This window comes from Monodelphis domestica, chromosome 1 (assembly GCF_027887165.1).
Source record: "Monodelphis domestica isolate mMonDom1 chromosome 1, mMonDom1.pri, whole genome shotgun sequence".
Taxonomy (NCBI): Eukaryota; Metazoa; Chordata; class Mammalia; order Didelphimorphia; family Didelphidae; genus Monodelphis; species Monodelphis domestica.
The window spans coordinates 185,559,947-185,587,177 of NC_077227.1; the positions used below are offsets into that span (position 1 = coordinate 185,559,947).

Below are 27,231 nucleotides of genomic sequence, written 5' to 3' on the forward strand. Positions count from 1 at the left end.
ACATTCTGAATCATAATTGTAGCAAAATTACAGTTTTGAAGTAGCCACCAAAATAATTTTTTGGTTTGGGGTCACTGCAAGATAAGGAACTGTATTGCAGGGTCATGACATTAGAAAGGTTGAGAAGCACTGCTCTAAATGAACATCCTAATGTAAACACCAACAACATGGAAATAGGTTTTGATCAAGGACACATGTAATACCCAGTGAAATTGCGCATCAACTATGGGAAGGTGAGAAGAGTGGGGAGAGGGGAGGGAGGGAAATAATATGATTCTTGTAACCAAGGAATCGTGTTCTAAATTGACTAAATAAATTAATTTAATTTTTTTTAAAAAGATGACTTAAAAAAAAAAGAATTACCAAACTACCTGAAAACCATGATCCAAAAAAAGAAGACAGAAAACATATTCAAGAAATTAGCAAAGAAATTTGCCCTGAAATCCTAGAGCCAGAGAGTAAAATAAGAAATTGAAAGAATCTACCAGCCTTCTCCTAAAAGAGATCCCAAAATGAAAACTCTTAGGACTATTACAGTCAAATTCCAGAACTCTCAGGTTAAAGAGAAAATATTGCATGCCTCCAGAAAAAAAAAATTCAAATATTGTGGAATCACAGAGCCAGTATTACAGACAAAAATAACTCACCCAGCCAAACTGAGTATAATCTTTCAGGTGAAAAAATGGATATTTAATCAAATAAGGTATGATCAAGTCCTGATTTTTAAAAAAAGGTCAGAATTTATAATTTTGGCATTAAAATACAAGATTCAAGAGAAGCATAAAAAGACAATATGAAAGAATGGTAAGGGACTGAATATATGTATACTATTTATATTTGTACATGGAAAGATGATACATATAACCACTAATTACTGAAGGAACCCTGCTACTTTCTTGTCTATATAAAATTTTTATGAAATTGCCATCAAAGTCTTCATTGATAAGGGTTTTTTAATTCGCAGATATTTTATTTTCCCAGTCACATATAATAACAATTTTCAACATTTTTTTCTTAAGTTATAAGATCCAAATTGTCTTCCTTAATTCTCCCTCTTGTAAATGGTAAACAATTTCATCTAGGTTATACATATATTATCATGCAAAACATTCTTTTATATTGGTCACTGTTGTAAGAGAATACTCATATAGAACCTGAACCTCAAAATAAAACCATAAATAAATGACTCCAGCAGTTCTTTCTCTGGAGGTGGGTAGCATCTTTTGTCATAAGTCCTTCAGAATTGCCCCAGATCATTGTATTGATGAAAGTAGCTTAAGTCTTTCACAGTTGATCATAAAATATTGCTATTTCTGTATACAAAGATTTTTCAGTCTGATTATTTTGTTCTACTTCATTTCATGTAGATCTTTCTAGCTTCTTCTGAAATCACTCGATGAGGTTTTAAGGAGGGAACAGCCAGGCTTTTTTAAGTAAGTCCACAACAAACATTTCATTATGGTTTCACAATTGACTAGAATGTGTAAAGTATGCAAGATTCACTGTCATTGTTTGTTGGCCATTTCTTTAAAATCAAATAAATTTGAAGAGCAAAATGCTCCCATTAAAAACTCTCTAGCTATTGTTTCACATGCACATGTCAAAATTATACAAGATTCCCTGAATGATATAATGACATAATCTTGTTCAATAAAACTCTGGTCGGCAAGATATAAAACAGATACATTTTATCAGAGATGTCTACCATTGTCTTGGGAAAGATCCAGTAGCCTAAACTGAGAGATTCCCTAAATAAGGATCAACCTCCAGATGATCCTGTTTCTTTATTGTACCAATTTACATCAAACCACAGAACACTGCAGAAACTTCCCATAATCCTCAAAAGAGTTTGGAATAACTTTTATATACTAGAAATATATAATATATAATAATACTGGAAAACTAATGAATTGATGAATATCTATTATTTAGACTACACTATGGAGCTGAATGGACATTTGTAGACATATGTATGTATGCATGTGTATCTATGTATGTGTGCATATATGTAGGTCTATAAGATATCCTAAAAGTCTTTGGGCAGTTTTAAGCCTTAATAATTTAAAACTTTGTGTGTACATATATGTAAAATGTAAAGAGGATAATCAGCAGACATAAAAATTTCCAAGAACAAAAAAGACAAATACATAAAGAATTAGAACTATAATGGCATATATCAGTGTATCTTAGAAACTGCAAGTGGACAATGAGCTTGACTCAGAATTTAACAGAGAACAGGTTGGACTACTTTTGGAATATAGCAAAGTTCATTTAAGAAGCAAAATTCTCCCTGAAATTGTCCATCTTTTTGACACCCAAATCCTCCTTGTGATGTTATCTGGTTGAGTCAGGAAATTATAGTCTCCAAAGAACTGAAGTTAAGGGTCACTTTAAGAAGTAATGGTAGACCTAAACAGGATTAAATACATTACACCAAAAAAAAAAAAAAGTACATGGGACAGACAAGTGGTATAAAGAATGTCTTCTAAGCAAGGTATAACTGATCAAGAAAATGTGTAGGTCACTAGTAAAAGAAAAGGATAACTGACCTCTGCTCACCTCCAAACTCATATCTCCAACTGTCTTTCAGACATCTTGAACTAGATGTTCAGTAGACATCTTAAACTCAATATGTCCAAAACTGAAGTCATTATTTTTTCCCCTGACCCCTCTCTCCCGCCTATCTTCCCGTAGAGGGCAATACTATCCTCCCATTTCCTCAAGCTCAAAACCTATGCTGGATTCCTCATTCTCTCTTACCCCTTTATCCAATCTATTGTCCAAGGCTATCACTTTACCTTTGCAGCATCTCTCATATGCCCTCTTCTCTTCTCTGACACTACCACCTCTCTAGTTCAAGCCCTCGTCATTTCATGCCTAAATTATTGCAATAACCTGCTGGTGGGTCTTGCCTGCCTCAACTCTCTCCCTACTCTAATCCATCCTCCATTCAACCACTAAAGGGCAAATCCAATCATATCACACATACTCTATTAACTCCAGAGGCTGCCTATTGCCTTCAGAATCAAAATCACAATGTTCTGTATGGCATTCACAGCCCTTTATAAACTATCCCCCTGTACCTTTCCAGTCCTCTTATACCTTACTCACTAACACATATTCTTTGATCCAGTGACATTGGCCACCTGACTTCCACAAACCAAATGTTCCATGTCTCTCCTCCTAGGTAAAAGAAAAGGATAACTGATAACTTCTCTGACTGTTCCTTATGACAGGAATGGTTTCTCTTTTCATCTCTACCTACTGATTTCTCTGGCTTCCTTTAAATCCCAACTAAAATCCCATCTTCTATAGGAAGTCTTCCCTAACCCTGCTTACTTCTAGTGCCTTCTCTCTGTTAATTATTTCTATTTTTCCTACATATAAGTTGCTTTGTATATATTTGTTTGAATGTTGTTTCTCCAACTAGATTTTAAATTCCTAGAGGGCAGGGATTATCTTTTGCCTTTTTTTAAATTTCTATCTATCAGCACAGTCCCTGGCATATAGTAGGCACTTAATAAATGTTTATTGGTTGATTGGTAACTTACCTATATTATTATATTAGTGTCCACCAATATCATCCAGATGTCAAGAGAATATGAGCAAGACTTCCATTATGTTTGAACAGACTTTTAATGATGCCCTTATGGGAAAATAAGGATAAAAGTCATCAAAATATGAGCCAGCATGGATGGGTTGGGAACTTACAATCAGAGGAAACATCTACACTGATGAGGTCATAAATCCATTGGAGTATTGGAACAGAAACCCCTTACATAAATTCTCATTTGACACAACAGTCTTGTGAAATGCATACTATTTGGTACTTTTTATTCACACACAAAAAAAAAACTTATGTTAAGAGATCTACTCAGAGGGCAGCTAGGTAGCACAATGGATAGAGTGTCAGGCCTAGAGTTGGGAGGACCTGCATTCAAATCTAGCCTCAAACACTTCCTATCTATGTGACCCTGGGCAAGTCTTTGCCACTCTTCTGTCTTAGAATTAATACTAAGAGAAAAGATAAGAATTTAAACACATAGAAGAGAGAGAGAGAGAGAGAGAGAGAGAGAGAGAGAGAGAGAGAGAGAGAGAGAAGCCCATGGAATCATAGCTGATAAATATCAAAAGTTACATTAAAATGACTAAAATGCCCATAACTTTTGACCCAGAGATTCTACTGCTGGTATATGCCTCACAGAGGTCAGTGATAGAAAGGAAGGCGCATATTCATCAAAATAATTATAGTAGGGGGCAGCTGGGTAGCCCAGTGGATTGAGAGCCAGGCCTAGAGATGGGAGGTCCTAGGTTCAAATCTGACCTCAGACATTTCCCAGCTGTGTGACCCTGAGCAAGTCACTTAACCCTCATTGCCTAACCCTTGCCATTCTTCTGTCTTAGAACCAATACAAGTATTGGTTCTAAAGCAGAAGGTAAGGGTTTTAAATTTTTTTAATGTATTTATAGTGATACTTTGTATGGTAGAGCAAAGGACTAGATACAAAAGTAGATATCCATTGATTGGAGAATACTTAAATACATTCTAGCACAGGAATATAATGAAATATTACTTGTTACAGGAAATGATGAATATGAAGAGGACTAGTTTATATGAACCGATGTAAATTGAAATGAGTAGAAACACAAAAAGCATATGCATAAAATGACTACAACAATGGAATTATAAATAAGAACAAAAATAAAATAGAAACAATTTTGGAAAATTATATGGACCAAGGAAGAGATAAGAGAAAACACCTCCTTCCACTTTTTTGCAGAGGTGGAAGACAATGATTGTGGAACACTTAATTTACATCAAACTTTTTTCATCTGTTAAAAGGTATCACTGAACTTGTTTTTTTTCTCTCTCTCTTTTGGAAAATTATTTATTATATTGGATGATTCTCTGGGAGAAGATGGGATAAAGGACAATAAGAAATTCACTTGATGTAAAAAGAAAATTTATCACTATTTGTTTTTTTGAAAAGAAGAATTAAAATTTTCAGACTCCCACTCCCAAATACTCAAAGCATAATGCCTCAGAGAAGGGAGAGCCAGAAACTGAATCTCGTAGATACTAGAATAATGGAGGAATGGGAAGAAAAATAAAGTAACAGAGGGTAACAAAATATGGATAATGTGAAGAATCAATACTGGCAGGAAGAACAGGGCAAGAGAAATGTATTGTATGGCTGCTCTAGAGAAAAAGTGTTGTATCATGGACAGAGAACTGGGCTTAGAATCAGAAGACCCTGGTTCTAACCAGGAGCAAATTATTTCATCTGTCTAAACCTGTTGCCTCTTCTGTTAAATGGAGATAATGTTTCTATTATGTATCAGAGAAAGTCCAAGTTGATAGGAATATCAAAGACCATATGTTATAATACGTGAACAAAAACCCCCTCAATAACATACCCAATGAGGAATAATACAGCCTTTGCTTAAAGACCCTAGAACCTTCCAAGGCAATTCATTCTACTTTCAGATCGTTCTGTTAGGATATTTTTTTCCTACATCATACCTATATCTGACTCACTATAATTTCCACATACTCCTTCTAGTTTGGGCTTCCATGGCCAAGAAGAATCAGTACAATTCCTCTTCTACAATATCCTTTCTTGTAGTTGAAGTCAATTATCTTTAAACTCCTCCCTCCCTTCCTCCATCCCCATCCCTCACCAAGTCTCCAGTTAAACGTTCCACCAATAACATGCTCTTGATACCCTTATCCTTAGAGGCAGCTAGGTGGCGCAGTGGATTAGGTGCTGATCCTGGAGTCAGACAGACCCTAAATTCAAATCAGGTCCTAGATGTGACTCCAGGCAAGTCACTAAACTTCCTTCTGCCCTATTTTCCTCAACTTAAAATGGGTATAATAATAGTACCTACCTCCCAGAATTGTTGTGAGGATCAAATGTAAGAATAATTTGTAAAGAGCTAACACAATACCAAGCACGGTGCTATATAAATGTCAGTTTTGTTTGTTTTTAATTACCTGCTAGGGTTCTTGTAAGGGTCAAATGAGATAATTTTTTAGATGCTTGGTACAAAATAAGGATTGAATAAATGCTAATTTCCATCCGTCCTTAGGGAAGATTAAAAAAAAAATAAGAGGTACTATGGTTTTGGGGAAAAAGCCCTTGACACCATTGTCCACCCCCATCCCTATAGGCATATCCCTTAAAATCTCAGTCTCAATTTCTTTATCTGCAAAATAGGTATAATAATATCTGTATAATTTTCTCCAGGATTGTTATGAGGATTCAATAAGAAAACAAACTTTTAAATATCAGTTATCATGTAGCAGCTTAGAGTCAGGAAGGTCTGAGTTCAAATTTGGTCACAGACACTTCTTAGCTTCTTGACCCTGGGCAAGTCACTTAACCCTGTTTGTCTCCATTCCTCGTCTATAAAATGAACTGGAGAAGGAAATGGCAAACCATCTTTGCCAAGAAAACCCCAAATTGGGTCACTGAAGAACTAGACACAACCTAAAGAACTGAACATAGCACATCATTACCCCCAATCTGCAAATTTTCCAGGTTAACTGTGCTCTTCCTAATATCCAATACATCAAACAACACAATATTTCCAGATGTGATCAGAACAGAGCAGAGTGGAACTATCAATAATTTCCCTCATCCTGTCTCACAGCAGCCTTCTCTTAATGATAGGTTTTTTTAGCAGCTATGCCACACTGTTAGCTCATACTGCGTTTGAGGTTCATTTGAGTTTGTTTCAGATCTTCTTCATTCATTGAGGTTCATTTCGGATTTTTTTTTTCCATCTGACTATTAGCCATGCCTCCCACACATCAGATGTGTGAATCAGCTTTTTCAAACTCAGGAATACTATTTTTCCTTTATCCCTATAAAGTGTCTTCCTATTAAATTTAGCTCAGCTTTCTATCGGGTTGAGATTCTCTTGGATCCCACCTTTCGACTTTTTGTCACCATCAAATTTGATAACTATTTATTACCGACTTTAATCAAGTCATTGACTATAATACGAAATCTCCCTGTTTCTGCGAGTAAAGGATTTTGTAAACTTAAAGCCCTATTTGAATATAAGGCATTATGTCGACTCTCTTTTGGGAACAAAGGGGAGGTCAAAGGAAGAGAGAAAGAAATTCTCTGAGGCTAGTGAAGTCCCAACAATACTCCATGGTGATTGCTATTGCGTAGCAGTCGTCAGTAAAGAACATTTACTGAAAAGGCATTGTGTACCAGAACCGTTGGACCGTGGGGGTGGGGGAGACGTATTGCAAAAAAGTAATTGAAGAGGTGCAGTTTGCAACGCACAATAGTTGGAGATTCTCCGCAAATATATCAGAAATATGTAACAACATTCTGATAGCCAAATTGGCTTAGCCCTGGAATTTGGCATTATCATGAAATAAATAGGTATGAATTCCGGGCGGCTTAGTGGTACCTGTGTCAAGACGATGCCCAGTTTCTGGCGGCGTTGACCGGGTTTGCTGATTGGGCTTGCCCGTTCTGTATCTTAACAACAGTGGCCTGCCAGACCCTATAACTGTGAAACTGCCAAGCACCAATAAAAATTACTCAGGCTACTTTGTACTTCAACTTGGGCAATGAGGGTCGCCCTTAGAAATTGGAGAAACTGGAGAAAAGGAAAAAACCTCCAATAAAAGAGTTCGGAAACAAAGAGTTGAAACACCTTACTCCTGGAAAGGAGGTGGGTACAAGATCATTAGTACTAGCTGGAGAGAAAGTGCTCGCTCCTGGGGGATAGGGGGATGGCGGGGGGAAGATTACAACAAAGACCCCGGAAACACCGACTTTCTCCTCCCAGGTCCGGGCTGGAGGAAGCTTTAGGTAGCCTGAGCCTAACTGTGACATCGTGCTTAAGCACAGGTAACCACCCGCCCTACCGGGTGGGCGGGGCTTTCCTTGGATCAATCCCCGCCGGGCGCTAAGAGGGCCAAGGAGCTCCACCTTCCCCCGGAGTCGACCTAAAACCCAGCCCGCCTTCCCCCTGATCATCTGAGGCTCCGTGGTGCGTTCGATTTGGCATCTACGCTCTCGGCTCATCCCTCGCTTTTAGGTCTCATCCTTCTCCCTTCAATCCCCCGCGTTCCTGTTTAAGGGTTGGTGTACACCATCTCCTTGTCTCTAGTCTCCTAGAGCTTGTACCCCGGTCTTCCCTGGCCCGTGCTCCCGCGGCTTCCCTGAAGCTAGCTCCCCGCCCTCGCTCCTTCCCTCCCACTCTCCCGCGAGTCCGCCGCCCCTTTCCCGGAGTTCGCCCGCCCCTAGCGTCGCGCTGCACGCCCGGAGTTCGCCCGCTGCCCTTTCGGGGACAGGGGGCATCGCCACCATCATGCTCCCCGCCATCTACACGGCAGTGGCGGGGCTGCTGCTCCTTCCGCTGCTGGTGAATTTCTGCTGCCCCTACTTCTTCCAGGACACTGGGTACTTCCTGAAGGTGGTCGGAGTGGCCCGAAGAGTACGCAGCTACTCGCGACGCCGGCCGGTGCGCACGATCTTGACCGCCTTCTTGGAGCGAGTGCGCCAGACCCCAAACAAACCATTTGTGCTCTTCCAAGATGAGACTCTCTCCTACGCGCAGGTGGACCGACGGAGCAACCAAGCGGCACGTTTGCTTCACGACCGCCTCGGACTTCGGCAGGGGGATTGCGTGGCCGTCTTTCTGGCCAACGAGCCGGCCTATGCTTGGCTGTGGCTGGGGATGCTGAAGTTGGGCTGCGCCATGGCCTGTCTCAACTACAACATCCGAGCCAAGTCACTGATACATTGCTTCCAGTGTAGTGGGGCCAAAGTGCTGCTGGCCTCTCCAGGTGAGTTCAACCTTTCACCATGCGTCCACTACAGTCCTTTCTTCTAACCGCGCATGTTCTGCTCTCCCCACAGTAGGTCAGTAGAGTGTATATAAAAACATCTCCTTTGAGGGGCGAGAGTGGGAAAAGATGGCACGGTAATTTGCCTCCTAGAATCCTCTGCTTCTTTCCAAAGCTTCAGCCATCTCAGCAGGAATGCCTAGCCTGATGCAGCCAGTTGCTAGTGCCTTTCTCCTCCAAATCACTTGTGTATTTTCGTATTTTCTTATCTGTGCTTATGTCATTTCCTTCTGCCTTCGGGACCGAGGTTTTTGACCCTTCTTTCCAAGAGCCTCCAACAATGCTGAGAGCATTCTGAATGCTTAATCATATTTGTTGAATGAATGAATGCAGAATTTAAGGGTCGTGTCCAGGCATTATGGATTGCCTATGAGTACAGTCCTGTAACTGTGGAGAAAATAGAGTATATAGTTCAGAGCCAGACTCTTTCCTTACTCTATGCCGCTAGTGATAATAATCAACATACACCTGCTATGCCTTCGTCATCGGAGATACAAAGGCAAAAAGTTTCTGCTCTCAAAGAGCTCACATTCTAATGGGTAGAAAACATGCAAATAACTAGAGTACATACATACCAGAGCTGTACTGAGTAGATGGGAGGAAAAGGGAAAGTCCTCCTGAAGAACTGTGCCCAAAGGGCTTTAAAACTATATACCCTGGGGGTAACTAGGTGGCTCTGTGGATTGAGAGCCAGACCAAGAGACTGAAGGTTCTGGGTTCAGATACTCCCTAGATGTGTGACCCTGGGCAAGTAACTTAACCCCCATTACCTAGCCCTTACTGCTCTTCTGCCTTGGAACCAATACACAGTATTGATTCTAATTCGGAAGGTAAGGGTTTAAAAAACAAAAACTACGTATCCTTTGATCCAGCAACACCACTACTCAGTTCCTATCCCAAAAGCTGATGAAAATTGAATGAATCTATCAATTGGGGAATGACTGATCAAATTATGGTATGTGGTTTGAGCTAGGTTTTGAAAAGAAAACAGGTATCCTCAAGAGGCAAAGGTGAGGAAGAAGAGCATTCAGGCATGGGGAACAGGAAATAAACAAAGAAATGAGATGGACTTAAGTGTAAGAGAAAGCAAGTAAGCTAGTGTTCCTGGATCACAGAGTACAGAGTGAGTAAAGTCTAAGAAAACTAGAAAGATAGGAACAATCCAGGTTGTAAAGAGTTTATAAAGACAACCAGAAGAATTTATATATTACCTCAACACTGAATGCCATCGTATTCTCCTGAAACCCACCAAATATCAGGAGAAATCCAGGAAGTCCTTCTAACATCTTCTATGGTGAATTTTTGGTAGGATGTGAACAAAAAAGTTAGAATGGGCAGGCATATATATTGGAGCAACTAAATGGTGCTGTTGATAAGAGTACTGGGACTGGAGACAGGAAGACTCATTTCATGAGTTCAAATCTGTTCTCTGATACTTGCTAGCTGTGTGACCCTGGCTTGTCTCTTACCCTGTTTGTCTCAGTTTCCTCATCTTTAAAATGAGCCAGAGAAGGAAATAGCAAACTATTCCAGGGTCTTTGCCAAGATAACCCTAAATGGGGTCACAAAGATTTAGAAATGATGGAAACAAATAAACAAATCATTGGGGGAGAACTTGAAAACCGGCAAGTTTAGGAATCCATTTGAACCTTTGTACAAATCCACAACCTTGTACTAAGCCCTTACTTCCCAATAGGCACTTTGCTAAATATTGGGAATGCAAAAATAAAGATGAAACAATTGCTGCTTTTAGGGAGCTTGGAGCTATCATGGGGAACAGGGGGAAGAACATATGGCTTGTGCACAGATAAGTATAATAAGCCAGTAGTGAGCGGGACTATATGCAATGGAAATGTTCAAGGAAGGAGAGAACACTTTCAGTTTGGACAACTGAGGGATCCTACACAAAGGAGATGGCAGCTGAGTTGAATCCGGATGGAAGATCAATATTCTGAAAGGTAGAAAAAAGGGAGCATATTCCACATGTAGAGCATGGCATATACAAAAGTCTGAAGGCAGGAGATGGCATATCGTGTTCCATGAACAGTGAATAGTATGGTTTGACAGGAACCTACAATGTATGAAGAGGAACAATATGAAATAAAATAGGTCAGCGCCACATTGTGATGGGCTTTGATGACAGCTAGTTCAATGCAATTCAACAAGGATCTATCGATCATCTACTATGTGTCACATACAGACAAAATAGCAATTAAACAGTCCCTGCCCTCAAGGGACTTAATGCTCAATTGGAAGGAAATAAGAGATAAAGAAATAGAAAATTCATATAAAATAAAAATTGGGAGGGGAAAACACAAGCAACTGGGGGAAATCCCAGGATTCTGATTTATTGTTGTCTAATGAGTCATGGAATAATTTTGAACAGAGGAATACCCTATGTCAGACTTGTACCTTAAGGATATTATTTTGACAGCTATGTAAAGGATGGGGTAGAGAGCCTGGAAGCACAGAGACTGATTAGGAGATGATGATTATAGTTAAGTTGAATAGTGTTATAGACATGAACTTATAAATAAGTTGGGCAGCAAAATAGAATTATATATATATATATATATATATATACATATATGCATATGTATATATATATATATATATATATATAATAGAATGCAGGACTGGAGTGGGGAGGAGCTGGGTTCAAATCTGACCTCAGATACTTATTAGCTGTATGATCCTGGGTAAGTCATTTAATCCTGTTTACCCAGCCCTTGCCACGCTTCTGTCTTAAAATTGGCACAAAGACAGAAGGTAAGGGTTTGGTTTGGTTTTTTAACAAACAACAAGCAACATGGGTAGTGTAGTGTTGAGTGAGAGTTGAATACAAGAAGACCTAAGTTCAAATCTCATCTCAAATATTTACTAGCTGTGTGACCATGGATATGCCACTTCAGTTCTCTGGCCTCAGTTTCTTCATCTGTAAAATGAGGAAGTTGAGCTTAATGACCTCTAAAGTCTCTTCCAGTTAAAAAATCTATGCTTCTAAGAACAAACATTTATTAAATGCCTACTATGTACTTGGCACTGGACCAAGACAAAAACAAAAGTAAGATAGCTCTTCCCTCAAGGAGTTTACATTCTAATGGGGAGACATATAGGTTTATAAAAGTATATATAGAATACTAGATGAAGAGCAGTGGATAAAGCACCAAGCCTGGAGTTGGGAATACTCATCTTCATGAGTTTAAATCCAGTCTCAGACTATAACTGTGTGGTTATGGACAAGTCGTTTTGCTCTGTTTGGCTTGGTTTCCTCATCTATAAAATGAGCTGGAGAAGAAAATGGCAAACCGTTCCAGTTATCTTTGCCTAGAAAATCCCAAATGGAGTCACCAAGAGTCAGACACAACTGGAAATGATTCAGCATCAAAAATACAGAAAATAAATAAAATTAATTCAAAGCAACTAGCAGCTTGAGTCTGGTGGGATGAGAATCTGGAAAAGCTTCATGTAGAAAGTAACTTCAAGCCAAATCTTGAAAGGAAATCAAGGATTCCAAGAAATAGAGGTATGGAGGTTATGCATTTTAGGCATAGGGGGAAGCTAGTGAAAAGGCATGGTGATAAGAAATGGCTAAGCTGTGAGAAGGATGTAAGAAGACCAGAAAGGTAGGAATGAGCCAAATTTTGAATGTCAAACAGAGGAGTTTATAGTAGATTGATAATAGTAGTTCATATGTTTATAGTGGTTTTTTCTTCTTTTTAAAAATTTTCCCCATTTTTCCACATCCCTTCCAACATTTGTCATTTTGCCCTTTTGCCATTTAGCCAGTCTGGTGGGTGTGAGATACCTCAGAATTGTTTTGTTTTGCATCGCTCTATAAAATCAGTAGGGATTTAGATCATTTTTTTCATATTCCATATACAGCTTTGATTTCTTTATCCAAAACTAACTGTCTGTTCATCTCTCTTGCCCATTGATCAATTGGCTCCTAGTCTCATAAATTTGCCAAAGTTCTCTATTTTAGATATGAGACCTCTCTAAGAGCCTGTCTATGAAAAATTTCCCCCAATTTTCTGCTTCCCTTCCAGGCTTGGCAACATTTGTTTTATTTGATTCAGTACACTCAAAATTATCCCTTCTTATACCTCATAATATCCTTTGCATATGGTGAATAGTCTTATAAAGTCTGTCTTTAGTCTTTTGGTCTGTCTTTTCCTGACCCCATTTGGAATTTTCTTGATAAAGATACTGGAGAGGTTTGCTATTCCTTTCTCCAAGTCATTTTACAGATGAGGAAACTGAGACAAACAGAGTGACTTGCCCAGGATCACACAGGTATAAGGATCTGAGGCCAATGAGGTCTTCCTGACTCCAGATCCGGTGCTCTATCTACTGTGCCACCTAGCTGCCCTAAAGTCTATCTTGGGTAATAATAGTATGATAGAGAAGAGGACACATAGGAGAGAAGTGGACACACATGAGAGAAGACTTAGCAACTAATTAATTGAACGTTGGAGAAAGAAGAGATGAAAGAGTCAAAGATGCCACAAAACTCTTCAAACCTAGATCACTGGAAGAATACTTGTGCCACTGACAGAAATAGGAAAGAGTAGAAGAGGAGAAAGAGAAGAGAGGAAGGAGGAAGCGCTAAGTTAGGGGGAAAGGTGTTGACATGCCTGCCAGCCAGACTTTCAGGAAGAGAAATGGAGCAGACAGGGCAGCTGGGCAGCTCACTGGATAGAGCATCAAGCTTGGAGATGGGAGGTCCTGGGTTCAAATCTGGTCTCAGACAAGTCCTAGCTGTGTGACCCCAGGCAAATCACTTAATTCCCAATTGCCTAACCTTTCTTACTCTTCTGCCTTGGAACCAATTCTTAGGATCAATTCCAGGAGAGGAGGTAAGGGTTATTTTTTTTTTATGTGGAGCAAGCAGTTAAGTCAAAGATATCAAATGTTACAATCAGGACTGAGTACAGAAACTGTGTTAAGGGGGTATATCAACATGAACTTGGAGTAGGAAGGCAGCTTCCAAGGAGGGCTGGGCATGCTCCAATAAGTCTGGGCTCTATGGCAATTCCGCCCTTGGCCATAACTTCCACACTCATTCACTAGCATTAATCCTAGGGGGTTGGTGGACTCTGGATAGCCAATTGCCCTAAGCTAAGATAGCAATCTCCTTTTCATACCCCCTTCCTAGTATAGCAGCAGACTTCTCCTTTTGTTCTACTTTCCCAATTTGAACTATCCCAGAGCTGGTCAAACAAGCATAAATGTTGTTGTACTAATAACATCTTCTCCCTTTGTCTTTAATGACTCCCCACATTCACCTGATTGCATTGATATTCGGTCATGCATTTCTAGTCCTTGTGCTTTCACACTTGGTTATGTATTCATGCTGATTCTTGCTCCTTTTATGATGAAAAGCTTTTCTGGTTGAATGGATCAGCTTGACATATCAATAGAGTTTCAAATTTGTCTAATTCTTTGCTGTATGCTTAGGTTAGAGTGAAAATAAACAGCTGATGCTTTGATTAGGAATATAGTGGGGATTTTTAAGCCCTTTCCCTCCATCAATATGGTATAGTGGTTCCAAAGCAAAAGAGCAGTAAGGGCAAGGCAATGCCCCAGAGTCACACTGCTGGGAAGTGTCTGGGGTCAGATTTGAACCCAAGACCCCCGCCCTTTCCCCAGACCTGGCTCTCAATCCACTGAGCCACCTAGCTGCTCCCAAGTAATAGTTATCTTAATTTCTTCTGACTAAGTCCTCTCTACCCATCTGTCACAGGTGAAAGTGGCCCCTCTCCAGTGTTGTGTTGATAAATGCTTAAAAATCAGATCTCAAAAAAAATGTTTGACCTACTTATAGTCTAATTTGCATTTAACATTTGCTCCAACATTTTATCAAATGTAAATTCTAGATATAATTAACAAAACAATAAATCCAGCCCTGATTTATTTCCCATTTTTAACTTTAAATTTTATTTTATTTTATATCTATTTATTTTGCCATTTTTCAAGGTATAAATGATCATATTGTAAATTGAACAATCAGCTCTTCTGAGCTGGTTTGACCTATTGCCTCCTTCTCTCCTCAGAACTCACATAGCACTTTTATTTGGTTCTTCTTTCTCTCTTCACTTCCTCCCTACCATAGGAGGCTGCTAGGTGTCGTAGAGGATAAATCAAATCCTAACTTTAAGCACTTACTAATTGTATGACCCTAAACAAGTCCCTTAATCTCTTCTAATCCCATTTTCCTTATCTGTAAAATGGACATAATTATAGCCCCTACTTCTAAATGGACACTCAAAGTCTAAGAACATCCTTGGAAACTGTTTCATCTTTATATCCTCACTACCTACCACAAGCTTTGAACAATGGTAGGTGCTTAATAAATGTTTGTGGAAATTTACATTGAAATTCACTACCACCAATACCTTTTCTATAACTTAAATTTTGTTCTGCTACTCACTCGAAGGAGTCACTAACCAATGAATGATAAATGTGAGACCGAAGAATCCAAAGTTACATAATAATTTTGGAGAAAAATAAAATGTTAGAGGGGAAAGGATTTACAGCTGTAGTAATCCAAGTAGTATTTCATCATAGTTTGTGATATTTAAGGGGAGGAAAAACTGTTCTACTGAAAAAAAGTTTTATAAAATAGAAAACAGAATAGTCTCATTTAGTTATAAGTAGTTTTCATATTTGAATATATTTTCTGAAATTAAAATATTAAAATTCATGTATATATAATTTATTCTATAGAAATGCATCATCATAGGTAGCACTTTGAGCATTTTTGAGGTTTGAAAAGCATTTTCCATATGTTATCTCATTGATCTTCATGGTTAGGTGCTATAGCCTCCATTATGAAGATAAAGCAACTGAGATTGAGAGAGATTAAATGTTTTGCTTAGAAGTCACATAGCTAGTAAGTATCTGGTGCAGGATCCATATTTGGGTCTTCCTGACTCCCAAGTTCAATTCTCTATCGATTATACTAGTGGTAGTCTCTCGGTGACCGAGAATGACAATTGTCTTTGTGCATTATCATCTATTGATGTACCCTCATGTGGCTTTGAAGTCCAAAGACCTCAGTCAGTTTGTGGCATATGGGGCATGGGACTCCAGTTGTTACGGGAGGTGAGGTTGTGGCCTGGTGTCAGCGTTCATGCGCAGGGGCAAGACGTCGACATTGTTCATCTTCAAAGGTGGTGGTGGCATGGTTAATGTGGGTTCGCCAGCTGCTTCTGACAGAGGCAGCAAGCATCCATTATACTACCAACTGCCATATTTATGTGTGTATGTGTAAATGTTTATATGTGTATATATAAGCTTCAGTAGTATATTTTATGTGTAGCCTTAGATACTTCCTAGCTGTGTGACCTTGGGCAAGTCATTTAACCCCATTTACCTAGCCATTGCCTTTCTGTTACAAGGTTGTTACTAAGACAGAAAATAAGGATTTAATAAATAAAGGTACACCCAAATGGGATTTATCATGCAAGTAAAACTGAGCCCTTCACATACTGCTTAAGTCTTGTGATTCTCTACATATTCATGATAAATAGAAAATACAAGAAGAACCAATCATCAAAGGGTTTCACAAGCTCAGCAATATGTGGAATTTGTGTACACCCTTATTCCTTTCCTGAGCTTGAGAAACCTGCCTGAATGAAATAGACTCAAATACAAATCATTTGTTTTTCTTAAGGGAATATATGTAGAATATGGGTGAATATATTTGTGCGTATTTTTTTTATGGCTCCCTTTGTAGGAACATGGGCTTATAGCTATAGAACTGGAAGGAACTTCACAACTACCTTACTTTTTTTGCAAATGAGGAAATGGAAATTAAGAGAAATTAAGTGATTGAACCAAAGTAACACAGCTAACAAGTGTGAGGGGTGGAATTTAAACTCCCAGGTCAGGCATTCAATCCACTATGCCATTCTTCCTCTCTGCAGGGTATGATTGACAAGACGGTATGATCCAGTCAGTCATATTTGGGATTTTTCCCTTTCCCCTATGTGAAATGGGGATGATGAAATTAATTATTAAATAGCTTGCATTTATATAGAGAGTACTTAATGTCTTCAAAGCACTTAACAACAACACTAAGGTAGTAGATGAATTCATCAATATTTGGTAAGTTTATAACTTTGTCCAGGAACTTCTTAAATATGATAGAATCCTGTGGTAGAAGAGAAATGGATAAAGTCAGAATATGTATTTGATACCATATAAAATGAAAAATTAAAATTCATATAGCAAATATATTGTGACCACACACTCAAAGTTGAAAACAAAAAAAATTCTTGAGGATAAATATTTTTTCCTCTTACTTAGACATCAGAAAAATCTGAGTTTACCTCAGATTGGGTAAAAATTTTATAATAAAGCATCTTAAATCAGTCTTCCCACTTTCCTTCCATCTGATCACTTTGGCTCGTTGGATCTCATTAAAAGTTGATTTAAAAGCTCTGTTTTTCTCATGTAGCCTGTTAATGAAGAAGATATAATCCCGATACTAGTTGAAACCCCTTTCATTTCAAGCCTTGACATGATGTTAAATCTATAATCTTGGAAGAAATTTTTTTAAAGCCCACCACACAGATTTAAGTAATGTGGCAAATCAAAATAATTTTGATAACTGAATAGAAACATCATATTATTGAAAATTCTAGTATAATTTTTTGCTTATGTCATTTCATTGGTATGGGGCACCTCCAGTAAGGAAACTCCAGTTACCAATGAAGATCAGAACCTGCACCTGTCTCTAAAATTTTGAGAAGTTAAATGACTTGCCCAAGTCATAGAGGCTGTCAGTTTCAGAGGCAGAATTTTACTCCAGATCTTTTAAACTAAAGCTGCTTTAGTAGACTTAATAGTCTAGGACTTCATTATTATTAAGGCTGGGAGACAAAGAAATCTATGATATAATAGCAAGAGAAATGGGTGTCTCACCTTGTGCCTGTTGAAGCAATTGACTTGACCTACACTCTAAAGGTTTTGATGGTATAGCATGGAATTTAGTAATGGGGTTTTTTTGTTGTGGTTGGTTGGTTTGGTTTGGGTTTGTATGAACATTCCCAATATTATCACTAAAGAAAAATAAATCTCTCTCTGGCTCATAGCAAAGAGAGACAAAGCTGGGCTCTTGGGTGCAGAATCCCCAGAGCCAATATTCCATTTATTAACCTTCACTTTCCTTATTACCATCAAAGTCCATAATGATACAAGGTCCTTTGTAGGCCTCACTTTCCTCATCTTTAAGATGAGGGGGATTAGATTCAATGATCTCTAAGGATCCTACCAACCTATGGGAAAAGCAAGGATCCAGAGAAGCCAAGGGATGGACAACAATGTTTCCCTCCCCCCCTTCACAATAGGTGGTCTTTATCTTATGTAGACCCACTCACAATCAGGGTTTAAAGACTAAAAGCACTCCTCCCCTCTTCTCCTGCCTCAGGACTGGCCATGGAATAACTCACTGAGAACTGTTTGCGTCACACACTCCCTGAGACAGTGAGTGTTCAGCCCCATAGCTAGGGTCATCCCTTCTAGCCCCAGGCCTCCTTACCACTTAAGACCTCAGATATAGTCTTCTCCATGGTTCCAGCCTCACCAGCACAGTGCTCCCAACATACATGGCAGTGGAGGCCTTCTGGTTTTGCAGCAACCAGGCTAACTAGCTCTAAAGATTAGAAATGGTGGGCAGGCTGGGCTGAGGGGAGGGAGGGCATGAGACCAAGGTAGGAAGGATTGGGAAATTAGTAGGTTAAAGTGGAACTCTGACCATCAAGTGGAATATGGATTGCCAGATTGCCCTATATTCACCTTATAGATCTCTCCTTCCAGTACCTGCCCAAAGAGATCATGGCAAAGGAATGAAATAGTAGAAAGAACACCATATTGGAGTCTGGTGACCTGTTTGAGTCCTAGCCCTGGACCATACTAGCTATAACACCAGAGGTTTCATTTCACTCTTCTGGGCTTTAAAAATGGCAATAGGGGGCAGTTGGGTGGCTCAGTGGATTGAGATCCAAGCCTAGAGATGGGAGGTCCTGGGTTCAAATCTAGCCTCAGACACTTCCTAGCTGTGTGACCCTGGGCAAGTCACTTAACCCCCATTGCTTAGCCCTTACCTCTCTTCTGCCTTGCAACCAGTACATAGTATTGGAACTTTGGAATTTGGAACTTGAAACATTGGTTCCAAGACAGAAGGTAAGGGTTTAAATTTTTTTAATGGCAATAAACCTTTTTATTAAAATGAAGGGACCAAAGTAGGTGTTCTTTAAGGACCCTTCCAACTCTAAGCTATATATGAGAATCTATGGAGGCAAGCTAGTAAGGTAGAAGGAGCACTAGAGCTGACATTAGAAAATCCTGCTGCACAAGTTACTTATTGGACCTCAGTATTTTTGCTGGAGAATAAGCAGATTGAATTATGTAGTCCCTTTTAACTCTACATCGTCAATCTTTTGAGTTCCAAATGAAGCCAAGTAGTCAAACTTCTATATATCTTTCCCACTGATTAACAGTCAGTTCAGTGAGAGAGATGTACAAGATGGAATGAGCTGCATAATAGTGAATATTATCTGGGGTAATGAAGATTCAAGGATAGAAATAAAATATGATATGTGTCTAATCTGATGGAATCAGCTAAATTTAGGGCCATTAGGATAATAATTATGAAATTAATAGTAGCTATTATTACATTATATTTTATTCTTCCACTGTTGGTAGTGATTGAGGATAGTTGGGTCCTCCCCCAAGAAGCTGTATGTCCTGGGGGGAGGGGAGGAGGATGGGGAGAAAATACAAGTAATAAGAGCTATAGATAAGAGTTTTAGTAGGCCCTAGTAACACTAGCAATTGACACCTTGACCCAAAAAATCCATTGAAAGTGCATATTCATATGGTATTATAATATCCATTTCTGCATTTATTTGGCTATCTCAAGACAACATCATAATACTTGTCTTCAACAAGTACCAAAAAAATACTCTAGCTCAAGCCACAAGAAATGTATCCTCAAATTTCTAAGACAAATTGGTTTGGGTGGGGACTTCAGTACACAAGGTCCAATAGAAGAGACACCCCAGACTACAGTTAGGGAGACTTACACTGTGGAAAGAAGCAAGATAAGCCAGGTCAGAAGATAGCTCATCTGCATGGGATCATCTGGTAGCTTCCTGCTCTACTCATTCTTTCCAAATAGATGGTAAATTCCACTGTTTCCAGCTGCTAAAAGCTGCTGTCATTGCCTTCTAAATTTCTCTGCATTGGGATTGCTTTTCAGGGCATTAACGCTTTGCCCTAGTTTTGACTCTGAAAGTACATCCCTTGAAACAGGGATTATATGTTTATAAAATGTTTGGTTTACCATCTCTATGACCTTGTGCAAGTCACTTAGGTTAGGATTCTCTTCAGTAAAATGAGGAGATTGACTGTTCCTGCCCCCATCAAAAAAACTAGTATAAGGAGAAAGAGTTCAATCAGAATCCATATCTTAAGCAAAAAGTGAATAATGCAGTGAATATAAGTGATAGCAGTTCTTTAAAATTCAGTTGGTTCAAGTCCATCTCCACCAAATGCTCTTCCATGAAACTAACTGGCCATTTAATTCATTCGGTTAGGGAGTAGTCAGTTCCTTCAGAGCAGCGATACTAGTGGGAGACACATTTGGGGATAGCCAAATGCCCAAGAGCCCAGTCCAGGCACTAATATTGAGCCAAGTGGAGTAAAGCCACTGGGATGTGAAATGGTGGGCTGGATTGGACTGGTTTCAGGAAAAGTGGATGTTTGTGCCATTGCAGTTATAGAATATATCAATATTGTTGAGAAACAAGTTGGTCAGGGTAACTTTATGAAGAGTGTCCTGGTACAAAACCCATCATTATGACATTTCCCTCTGTTTTTTCTGTGTTGAAGACTAACCTAAGTAGAAATTTAACTTTATTAAGTTAACCTTTTGACTTCATCAATCCAATCAAAGGTACAACTTGGATGTGGTCAGAAATCAGTTTATATATCAGGATAGAGAGATTTATTTCCTACTGCTCTTAAAGAGATGGTGGGTGAGTGGAATCCTTCTAGTTTACACCCTACCTGATGGTATTCATACTTGACAATTGCTCACCAATATTAACAGCAATTCTATGCCACTGAGAAAAGCAGTATATCCAGAATAGCACCTATAAGAGGCACTTTTTTCAGAATGGTTCTTCAGGCTTTCTCCAGGGGCAGGGGCAGCACCAGAAATTTCTTCTTCTTCTTCTTGCCTTTTTCAGTTAAGCCTTCGATCTTGGCATGACCCTAAGTTCTAATCATTTTTCACAATCACCCTATACATGTTATTCTTGATACTTCAGTTTGTTCATCACTCAAAGGAAGGGCTGGATGGCCTCAAAGGTTAAGACAAAGAGACATGTAGACTTAGACCCAGAAGGATTCTCTTTCTGACTGTTCTATACTTCCCAGTTCTAATGCTTCCTCCTCTAGGAAGTCTTCTCTGATCTCTACACACCCAACTGAAAAGGGTTATCTTCTTCCTCCAAACACCCATCCTGTCATGCTTTTACATTCTACCTTGTACTTGGAATACATCAGTAAATCTTTGATCCCATTAGTCCTTCTAGTGATGCAGATACCAACCATTCTACACCCTCTCAGCCATTGTGGCTCTTTTCCAGAGTCAGTCTACACACTGGAGGCTTCCTTCTAGATCTTTCAATATTACATCTCAGTGTTTAGTACTTTGCAAATAGGCAGCTAGGTGACTCAATGGATAGAGAGCCAGGCCTGGACACAAGAAATCCTGGGTTCAAATCTAGGTTCAAACATTTCCTAGCTTTGTGACCCTGGACAAATCTCTTAACCCCAATGCCTATCTCTTACCACTCTTCTGCTTTGGAACCAATAGTATCAATTCTAAGACAAAAGGTAAAGGTTTTTTTAAAATAAATAAATAAATGTTTGTTGACCAGTACAGTCAAAATGTATGAAATCAACAATGACACATGTAAAACTCAGTGGAATTTAGTCTGCTATGGGAGGGATGTGGGTGGAGGGGAGGGAAATAACATGAATCATGTAATCATGGAAAAATATTCTTAAGTAATTATTTTTTAAATGTTCTAAATCACCACAGATTAGAGAAATGAAAACTAAAAAAAAGAGAGAGAGAGAGACAAAGAATTATGAAATCAACTCCTTTCATCTCCAAGGAAAACTCATGAATCATCTTTCCCTTTAGGTGCAACTTCCCTATATCTTCTGGTTTCATTGATTGCAATGTCAATAATCAATAACCCTAACCCTGTTTTTATTTTAATATCTAAAGACAGTCTAAGCATTACAACTATTAGCACCGTCTATTGGACAAGTGCCTCACATTGACGATAAAATAACCAACAGAAATTTTTTAATAAACATGATAAAAATTGTAATTCTTCACACCCACTCCACCTTTTTCTGATAATCTATCTCTATCACTATAGGCATGGAAATGAGAGAGGGCCATATTGTTTTCTTGCTTCCATGGGTTGTCGTGGCCAAAGATTTCATCATATAGTAGCTAACCTTTCATCATCAACCTGTAGATGAATCTTTACATTCTTAACTAAGCCACTAGTCCCTTGACAGTCTAGAGTCTATCACCAGGACTGTATTTGGTGCCTTTGTAGCTCAATAGAAATCCCCAGAGTCTAAACCCAAGATTGGCTTCAGAGAAGGACATTTGTAGGAGATGCCAAGGGCAATACAAGTCCAGGGTATCAAGTCATTTGTAAAGCATTAGGTTGGATGGTCTATGACCACACATAGTGGTATCACCTTTTAAAATAATAGTAATATTCAAAATTAATTAATTAAATAGAAATTTCTGAAACTTAAAAAAATAGGGAAATAAGTCTGCAGAAAGCTTTGTGTGAAACAAAACTTTAGCCAGAGCATTCCTAGAGCATTAGGGAAAATGACACAGGCATGTGTTTGAGATGTGTCAGGTTGTCTTAAGTCCATGTTTCTATGAATGCCTCTGATAGCAACCTGGGATTATCTGGGATCACAGAATCCATTAAAATGAGGGCAGTTCTTCCAGCCTCTGGACCACCCCATTGCTTTTTTCTGTAAACACTTACTTTCTGTCATAGTAACAACTCTTAAGACAGAAGGGCAAGGGTTAAGTGACTTGCCCAGGGTCACACAGATTAGATATGTCCAAGGTCAGATTTGAACCTAAACCTTCCCAGGCATGGTACTCTATGCACTGAGCCACCTAGTTGCACCCACACACCCCAGTGCCCACTCATCCCTGCCACTTGTTTTAATATTCTTTGTATTACCCTCCCTTCCTCTAAAGGAGTTTCTAATGATATAGTTATCCCATAGTAAAGTGCCCCTCTGTGATACTATTTCAAACTGTCCAGCTCTACCTCACCTGTGATGGTGGCATCTCAACTTGGCAGAAGCCCGTTCCTGTTGGGGTCGGATGAGCAGTCTGCCCTCTTCCTTCCTGCCCATAGGAGTTCCTTACCCTTGTCCAGAGACTGCAGCCAACTATAGCCAGCCAAGGAAGAATCCCTTTTTATAGACATTTTCCCCCTCTGGCTCCTTTGGCCATTTTCTTTTCTGTACTTCAGATGGTCTGGGGCTCTGGTTGATATATGCAAGTAAGGCAAAAAATTAACAATTTTTTTTAGCTTATAAGAATTACATTTTTTTGTTTTTGTTTTTTATTTAGTCAATTTAGAACATTATTACTTGGTTACAAGAATCATATTCTTTCCCTCCCTGCCCTCCCCCACCTTTCCCACAGCCAATGCACAGTTCCACTGGGTCTTACATGTGTCCTTGATCAGAACCTATTTCCATGTTGTTGGTGTTTGTATTAGGATGTTCATTCAGAGTCTACCTCCCCAACCATATCCCTTCGACCCATGTATTCAAGCAATTGTTTTTCTTCGGTGTTTTTACTCCCAGTTTTTCCTCTGAATGTGGATAGTGTTCTTTCTTGTAGATCCCTTCGAGTTTTTCAGGGTCACTGCATTGTCAATAATGGAGAAGTCCATTACATTTGACTGTACCACAGTGTATCAGTCTCTGTGTACACTGTTCTCCTGGTTCTGCTCTTCTCACTCTGCATCAAAATTAACAATTTTAAAGGGCATTTGTTCTGCTGGTTTGATCGTCACTCTTTAAACTTCTTCCACATTTCTTCATGTCAAAGTGAGGATGTGGAGCAGAGTCCATTTGGATTTGATAAAAGTTTGTTTGAGAGGAGCCCTTTGCAAAGTCTTTATTTATAAAGTTAAGTTTGTTAACTTTTTAAAATAAGATTTTCATTTCTTTAGTTTGCTAGATGAATTTTTAAAAATGTTCTTAACAATTGGATGTTCAATAAATGTTCACCTTTTTTAAAAAAGTTAAACTTAAGTTCTCTGGTTGTATATTGTAATGAAGTATGCTATATGGGCCTGTGAACTGGGAGAACAACAACTAATTGGAAAATAGGAACACTTTTCCAGAATTTCTATTACAATCTAATCACACCTTTAGTGATATGAAACTACCATGCTTAAACTCTAATGTCTCAGTACTCTATGTGCTGCATGTGGAAATGAAAATGGTACTTAAGACAAAGTTGAGAAATATGGTTGAAACAAACCAAGTATGTACAAAAGAAAAAGAAATCTATCTTGGAAGTTGCATCAGTTTGTAATACATCGAAGGATTGATTTTTTTGGGGGGGGGGTACTACTAGATTCACTGGAGAAGGAAATGGCAAACCACTTCAGTATTCTTGCCAAGAAAACCCCATGGATAACTATGGTCCATGGGGTCATGTAGAGTTTTCTTTCTCATCTCTTTAAAATCTTTCTAATCGCTTAATCCCCATTGTCTAGCCCTTACTACTCTTCTGCCTTGGAACTAATATATAGCAATGATTCCAAGATAGAAGGTAAGGATTTAAAAAAAATCTTTATGAGAATGAGTGAGATGCACATCAAGGGTACTCTTGTTGAAAATGTGAGTAGGAAACAAACAGGCTTTTGTAGAAAAATTTCCAGTGCAGAATACATCTTCATAGTCACACAACTGATTGATAGATATAGAGAATGCAAGATCTTTCTGTATTTATTGTTTATTGATTATTTTTAAAAAAGAACATTTCACTTGGTGTGATAAACTGAAACCTAGAAAGCTCTTCTCCAACAAGGTTTCTCTCATGCATATTGTGAAGATCATCCAAAATTCCTAAGTGAAGGCAACCACAAAAATAATTGTCTATGTGATTATCAACATAAAAGAAACTATGAAACAGAGAAACCTACAAAGAGTCCAAATGGAAGCAGTCCTATAGAGATAGTGAAGTTCTCCAAATGTTCATGTTTTTGGATATGGCAACAGATTCGGAAGGACAGACCAAGAAGCTGCTAGAATTAATAGAAAACCTACTGCATCAAACCAGGGTATTTCAGAGTGGCCTCAGTGAAATTCAAGACCATTCAAAAGAGATCACTTAATAAATAACACAGAAAAAAAAATCTAAAATGCCTGTTTCTTTGATATAATATGATATACAGTTTGATGGGAAATTCATTAGTACATTAATCTTGTAAATAAAGGCACTGGTGATAGGCAGTAAGTATGACTAAGACTTGAAAAGGAGAAAACAATGGTCTTTAACACCCTTTGCTAGTTATATTGCACTTACAGCATTCCCAAGCTGCTCCCTTACACACATGTGCACACATGCATGCGCACATACCTTTCAATACTAGTAATTCTTCCATAATCTTTGGCTACAAACCATGGAACCAGCATCAGCTCACAACGAATCAAAATTATAGATATGGCATATTAAGCATCATGACTTGGTTACAAGAAATGTCATAAAATCTCTGATCCAGGAAATGCATGATTGGAAAAAGAGATGGGCAGTCATCTAAGGGACATATGGGATAAGAGGGGGATAGTCAGGGGCAGCTGGATAGCTCAGTGGATTGAGAGCCAGGCCTAGAGATGGGAGGTCCCTAGGTTCAAATCTGACCTCAAACACTTCCTGGCTGTGTGACCCTGGGCAAGTCACTTGACCCCCATTGCTTAGCCCTTACCACTCTTCTGCCTTGGAGCCAATACACAGTATTGACTCCAAGACGGAAGGGAAGGGTTTAAAAAACTAATAATAAAAAAATTTTTTTTAATTTAAAAAAAGAAGGGTATAGTCTAAGTAATGCACGGGTGCCTAGAAAATGCCAAAGAAAATTCCTTTAACCCATTTGGGTTTGTCTTTGGTGGAGAATTTATAAGAGGACGTGAACAAGAATTAAACAGGATGGGGTCAGTGGGTCCCATAAATTGGAATACTTGTATCAGTGAATCTGTGGGTCCTTACAATGTGGAAATAATCACATAATTCTCTCCCACCCTATTTCTTGTAGCCTTTTTTCCTATATAAAATAGAGAGGGAGAGGGAGAATTGTCTTAGCAAATAAGTTCAGATTCACTGACACACTCACTTAGTTTAGGAGAAAAAGAAGCTTCTAAGAAAATTCGCAATGAGAACTCCACTGAGAATGCCTAAGTATGCATGTTTTATGTAAGTGAAAGAAACAGAAAGAGGTCAGCTTAGAAAACAAGTGTAGACTGGTTCATCGAAAGTTGATATTTGACTGCTGTTGAAGCTGTGAACTTGCCTGACCACTCAGGAAAGCATTTGGAATGGGTGCAAGAAAGTCTCTAAGATATCCATATTCTTTGTCTCAGAAATCCCACTGCTAGGCATTTGCCTCATCATGGTCAAAGCCAAAAAGTTCCCATACACATCTAAATCTTCCTCATAGAACTTTTTTGTGGTAGCAAAGATAAAGGAAATACAGTAAATACTCATCAGTTAGGAAGTGGCTAAACAAAATCTGGTCCAAAAATGTGATGGAATATTATTGTTGGACAAAAAATGACAAGTGTGAGGAATTCAGAGGAGCACTGGAAAATACATTTGAATTTATGCTGAACAAAGTAAGCAGAACCAGGAAAAAAATATATACAATTATTTCAATAATGTAAGTAAGTCAAAAGAACAAAAAACCCAACTGAACACTGCATAATTACAATAAATAAGCTTGTCTTATTCTGAGGGACTTAGGAGAATGAACACTATCTGCATCCAGTGAAAGAACTGTAGGAGTAGAAATAGAAGAAAAACAACTGCTTGATCCCATGGTTCAATGGGGCTATGATTGGGGACGAAGACTCTAAATCACTCTGGTGCAATTATCAATAATAAGGAAATAGGTCTTGATCAGTGACATATATTAAACCCAGTGAAACTTCTTGTTGACTATGGGAGGGGGTGGGAAAGAACATGAAGCATGTAACCA

General features: G+C 38.7%; 1 protein-coding gene and 1 long non-coding RNA gene across 2 annotated transcripts in view; one reads left to right on the forward strand and one right to left on the reverse strand.

Moving 5' to 3' along the window:
• Positions 1 to 949: 949 nt before the first annotated feature.
• LOC130456265 (uncharacterized) lies at positions 950 to 10,358 on the reverse strand. The gene is made up of 2 exons (XR_008914872.1): positions 10,093 to 10,358; positions 950 to 9,268 (listed from the first exon to the last, which is right to left on the reverse strand). It is a non-coding gene; the product is annotated as an uncharacterized LOC130456265 (long non-coding RNA).
• Positions 7,965 to 27,231, forward strand: part of SLC27A2 (solute carrier family 27 member 2) — an 87,656-nt gene continuing 68,389 nt past the window's right edge. The window contains exon 1 of the mRNA XM_001369902.5: positions 7,965 to 8,821. Within this exon, the coding sequence (XP_001369939.1) occupies positions 8,344 to 8,821 (478 nt within the window). The 5' untranslated portion in view covers positions 7,965 to 8,343. The remainder of the gene's footprint in view (positions 8,822 to 27,231) is intronic.